Source organism: Copadichromis virginalis, linkage group LG14, assembly GCF_057382275.1.
Source record: "Copadichromis virginalis isolate Kocher_CV1m ecotype Utaka linkage group LG14, C_Virginalis_male_GT1.1, whole genome shotgun sequence".
NCBI classification, from domain to species: Eukaryota; Metazoa; Chordata; class Actinopteri; order Cichliformes; family Cichlidae; genus Copadichromis; species Copadichromis virginalis.
In genome coordinates this window covers 6890191-6895776 of record NC_140631.1, presented here as the reverse complement: position 1 = coordinate 6895776, position 5586 = coordinate 6890191, and the positions used below count along the sequence as shown (strand labels likewise).

The 5586-nt window shown below is 53.9% G+C and overlaps 1 protein-coding gene across 1 annotated transcript; it reads left to right on the top strand.

Moving 5' to 3' along the window:
• The first annotated feature begins 1650 nt into the window (after positions 1 to 1650).
• Positions 1651 to 5360, top strand: LOC146693314 (uncharacterized). The gene is made up of 4 exons (XM_085429629.1): positions 1651 to 1815; positions 2273 to 2657; positions 2877 to 3716; positions 4177 to 5360. The coding sequence occupies exons 1-4, from the start codon at positions 1651 to 1653 to the stop codon at positions 5358 to 5360; spliced, it is 2574 nt and encodes an 857-aa protein (XP_085285755.1).
• Positions 5361 to 5586: the final 226 nt, after the last annotated feature.

Sequence of the window (5586 nt, the reverse complement as noted above, 5' to 3'; positions counted from 1 at the left end):
TCATTTGCTTTCTATTTTTTATCCTATTGTATATTTTATTCTATTTTTTCTAATATATGTAGTATTTTATTCTATTCTACTTTGTATATTTCTGTACAGTATTTTATTCTTATTTTATTCCAATTTTGGTATATAACTTTTGCACTGTCCACTTCCTGCTGTGACAAAACAATTTTCACACATGTTGGAATAATAAAGGTTATCATATCTTATCTCTTTTTTCTCATTGTTTTCTGTTTTTAATGTTGGTTGATTTTACACTGTAATACGAAAATGCACAGCAGTGCTGAGTATCAAATTATTTTAGTTTTACTCATATTTTTCAATATTTAGCTTTCTAGGAGACTTTCTTTTAAAATTTATTTTCACAATGATAGTGAGGACCAGTTGTCAATGTTTTTCAAAAGTCCTACACACACTTTCCTATACTCAACCAATGTGTTATCATCTTCCAAAACTACTTCAACAAACCTGTAAAATTTTTCCATAACACCAATTAACAAAATCACAAAACAGTTGCTCAAGAGTATTCACCAATCAGTGAAGTATGAAGGTTATTATACCATAATGGAATTTTACCAAAAAAAGACCTTAATTATTTTGTCTAATTCATTTAAAATATCCATCCATCCATCCATCCATCTTCATCCGCTTTATCTGAGGGCGGGTCGCGGGGGCAGCAGCCTAAGCAAAGAGGCCCAGACCTCCCTCTCCCCAGCCACCTCCTCCAGCTTATCCGGGGGAACACCAAGGCGTTCCCAGGCCAGCCGAGAGATATAATCTCTCCAGCGTGTCCTGGGTCTGCCCCGGGGCCTCCTCCCGGTGGGACATGCCTGGAACACCTCACACAGGAGGCACCCAGGGGGCATCCTTGTCAGATGCCCGAACCACCTCAGCTGGCTCCTTTCGATGTGGAGGAGCAGCTCTCATTACTCTGAGCCCCTCCTGGATGGCCGAACTTCTCACCCTATCTCTAAGGGAGAGGCCAGCCACCCTTCGGAGGAAGCTCATTTCTGCCGCTTGTATCCGCGATCTCGTTCTTTCGGTCACTACCCACAGCTCGTGGCCATAGGTGAGGGTAGGGACGTAGATCGACCGGTAAATTGAGAGCTTCGCTTTTACACTCAGCTCCCTCTTCACCACGACGGACCGGTGCAGCGTCCGCATTACTGCAGCTGCAGCCCCAATCCGTCTGTCGATCTCCGGCTCCCTTCTCCCATCACTCGCGAACAAGACCCCGAGATACTTGAACTCCTCCACTTGGGGCAGGAACTCATCCCCGACCCGGAGTGGGCACTCCACCCTTTTATTATTTTATTTAAAATATCTTAAAATGAAATGTATTTAATTATTTTTTTAAGCCTCAAAACTATTTTTTCAATGTGACACTAAGTACTTTTACAAGTTTCAACCGTTTATCTACTGAAATGTCCATTTTAAACACCTTTCATGGGTATTTTTTGGTTTAAATACAATTGATGCATCAATGGGTTCGTTTTTTATGTGCCTGTAATACATTTTTGCGTTGCTTAACCCTGATGCACCCGCCAGGGGGAGAGCGGCGGGGTCGGGGGATACGGGTCCCCCGCGGAGGGAGGGAGGAGGTTGGGGTCGCGAGATCCCCCCCCGATGGGATGGGGATGGGATGGGATGGCGGGGTCGGGGGATGCGGGTCCCCCGCGGAGGGAGGGAGGAGGTTGGGGTCGCGAGATCCCCCCCGATGGGATGGGGATGGGATGGGATAGGATGGGATGGGATGGTATGGCGGGCTCGGGGGATGCGGGTCCCCCGCCGAGGGAGGGAGGGAGGGAGGAGGTTGGGGTCGCGAGATCCCCCCCCCCCGATGGGATGGGGATGGGATGGGATGGGGATTGGATGGGATTGGAGAGAGAGAGAGAGAGAGAGAGAGAGAGAGAGAGAGAGAGAAAGATATAAAGTCTTGTAAAAAGGTGGTCGAGAAACACCCCGGCGAAAGCAGAAGAAGACGAAGAAGAAGAAGAAGAAGATAATGTCACGCACTAGACCGTGGGAGCCAAAGAGCACTAAGGTCGGTACAGGCGGATCGCAATCGCCAGCGGTGTCCTCCTCCTCCTCCTCCTCCTCCTCCTCCCGCTCACCATCACCGTCGCCATCGCCATCGCATTTGGCGTACGCTGCGTGGTCGGCTCCGGTGGCTCCGTTGTTGCGACCGGCCACGTTTCGCTATCGAGGGCTAGGGGTCGAGGAAGACCAAGAGCAGCGGCAGCAGCGGCAGCAGCGGCAGCAGCAGCAGCAGCAGCAGCAGCAGCAGCTACAGGAGAACTTGGAGGAGGACGAGAGCAAGGAAGAGGAGCAAGAGGCCGAGGGGGACGACAACGACGACCCGACGGCCCGAACGCTCGCAGACGACGAGGAGGAGAGCCACTCGGAGGATCAGGAGGACGAAAACGATGGGGTGGGTAGTTGCGAGGAAGACGATCGCGGTTATGAAATGGCGTCGCAACTCTGCCAGGACGGCGGCTCGCAAGGCGAGTCAAACCGCCGAGAGGGAGAGGAAGAAGAAGCAGGCGCCGACCCACCGGGGCGGGGGACTCGGGAGATTTGGCAAGAGGACGACGCCGGCCGCGCTGCAGGTGGCGTTCATGATCCTGGGCGCGATCGCGGCCGCGGCGCTGTCGGTGAAACTCGCGACGCTGATGTAGCCGACGATTACGACTACGACGATGACGAAGAAGACAAAGACTATGAAGAAGAAGAAGAAGAGGAAGAAGAAGAAGAAGAAGAAGAAGAAGAAGACGTCCTCGCCGATGATGATGATGATGATGAAGAAGAAGAAAAAGAAGAAGACAAAGACTATGAAGAAGAAGAAGAAGACATCCTCGCCAATGATGATGAAGAAGAAGACAAAGACAAAGACTATGAAGAAGAAGAAGGAGAAGAAGAAAAAGAAGACATCCTCGCCAATGATGATGAAGAAGAAGAAGAAGAAGAAAAAGAAGAAGAAGAAGAAGAAGACAAAGACAAAGACTATGAAGAAGAAAAAGAAGACATCCTCGCCAATGATGATGAAGAAGAAGAAGAAGAAGAAGAAGAAGACGTCCTCGCTGATGATTATAACGATGACGATGAAGAAGACAAAGACTATGAAGAAGAAGAAGAAGAAGAAGAAGAAGAAGAAGAAGAAGAAGAAGAAGAAGAATTAGAATTAGAAGAAGAAGACGACGACCTCGACCCGCCGGGACGAGGCCCCACCGAAGAGGCCGTGGCGGCGGCGCGAGACGAGGCCTCCGCGTTCATGGCCTACTTCCCGCCGGAGATAGAGGACTCGGTGATCGCCATGACCAACCTGGAAGCGGGCAGGCGCAGGCCCGCCATCGACGGATGGAAGCCCATGGGCCGCGTCGAGTTCCGAGCCTACCTGGGGCTGCTCGTGCTCGCCGGCGTGTACAGGTCCCGGGGAGAGGCCTGCGAGAGCCTGTGGGACGCCGAGAGCGGCAGGTCCGTGTTCAGAGCCACGATGCCGCTCAAGACCTTTCGAGCCTACTCGAGCGCGCTGCGCTTCGACGACAGGGAGACCAGAAGGGCCGGGCGAGGCGAAGGCGAGGGCGAGGGCGATAGCTGCTACGACAAACTGGCCCCCATCAGAGCCGTGTGGGACGAGTGGTGCGCGAGGTTGCCCGCCATGTACCGCCCGGGACCGGAGGTCACCGTCGACGAGAGACTGGTGCCGTTCAGAGGTACGTACGTACTATGTGGTGTGTGTGTGTGTGTGTGTGTGTGTGAGACTGGGGGAAGAGAGGAGGAATAGGAGCGGGAATGACGAAAACGGGCTAGCTCGCTGCTCTGTTGCATACTCGTGTTGGGTTCCGCGTTTGTGCTGCTTTCGCATGACTCTTTATGTCTATGAAGCTATGAAGCTATGAAGTCTATGACTCTTTATGTCTTTATGTCTATGAAGCTATGAAGCTATGAAGTCTATGACTCTTTATGTCTTTGGATCTATGAAGCGCCTTGAGGCGACTTTTGTTGTGATTTGGCGCTATATAAATAAAATTGAATTGAATTGAATGTCTTCTCCTTGCGTTTCTGCCCCAATCTCCCCCCACACTTTCCCACATCTCTCTCTCTCTCTCTCTCTCTCTCTCTCTCTCTCTCTCTCTCTCTCTCTCTCCATCCATCCATCCATCCATCCATCAGGACGGTGTCCGTTCAGACAGTACATGCCCAGCAAGCCGGCCAGGTACGGGATCAAGATATGGGTGGCGTGCGACGCGCGTTCCAGCTACGCGTGGAAGATGCAAGTCTACACCGGCAAGCCCGACAAGCGCGGCCCTCCCGAAAAGCACCTGGCCACTCGAGTGGTCGTGGACCTCACCGAGGGACTGACTCCGGGACGCAACGTCACGTGCGACAACTTTTTCACCTCGCGCGAGCTCGCCGATAGGCTCTATCGCGAGAGAGGCCACACCGTGCTGGGCACTCTGCGGTCGAACAGACCCGAGATCCCCAGAGAGCTGCGCTGCGTCAAGGGCAGGGCCGTGGGCTCCGTCGAATCCGTGGTACTCGGCGGCTCCGCGGGACGAGGGGGAGGAAGAGGAGGACGAGAAGGAGGAGGAGGAGGAGGAGGAGGAGGGCCCGACACGATCATCCTCTCCTACGTGGCCAAGAAGAACAAGAACGTGCTGCTCCTCACCACAGCTCCTCGTTATTACCACCATCGCTCCGGCCCCGAGCCCCGGCCTAGCCGCCGCATCAGCAACAGCAGCAGCAGCAACAGCAGCGGCGGCAGCAGCAACAGAAGCGGCGCGAAACCGCCCTTGGTGCTGCATTACAACCGCACCAAGGGAGGAGTGGACAACCTGGACAAGGTCGTGAGCACGTACAGCTGCAGGAGAAAGACCCGCAGGTGGCCCATGGCCCTTTTCCACAACATGGTCGACGTGGCGGCCTACAACGCGTTCGTGCTGTGGAGGGAAATTCACCCCGACTGGATGCCGGGCAAGCTCAACAGACGACGGCTCTTCCTCGAGCGACTGGGCAAAGCGCTCGCGCGCCCCATGCTCGAAGCCAGGGCGGCTTTAGCGCGAGGACCGGGAGGAGGAGGAGGAGGAGGAGGAGGAGGAGGCAGAGTCGCGGCCCGAGGCGCTACCGCTGAGGCAGCCTCTAACAACAACGCTACGCCACGCGACTCCTCTCCGGTCAAGAGGCGCAGGTGCCGCGTGTGTCCCAGGAGCAAAGACGTCAAGACCAAGATCCTGTGCCGCGAGTGCCGAGCGCACGTGTGTACAAACTGCGCCGTCACGTACTGTCCCAACTGCGCCGCTTCTTCTTCTTCTTCTTCTTCCCGCGACGCCGCTCCCCGGACGCCACCGACGCCGTGATAACACAAGCGCCCCAACGGTGGTCCCCTAGCGACCCCCCCCCCACCCCACCCCACCCTATCATCATCATCATCATCATCATCATCATCATCACACAATATATGCCCCCGGGGGGTCCTAGTGACCCCAAACCTATCATCATCATCATCATCATCATCATCATCATCATCATCATCACATATGCCCCCCGGGGGGGTCCTAGTGACCCCAAACCTATCATCATCAT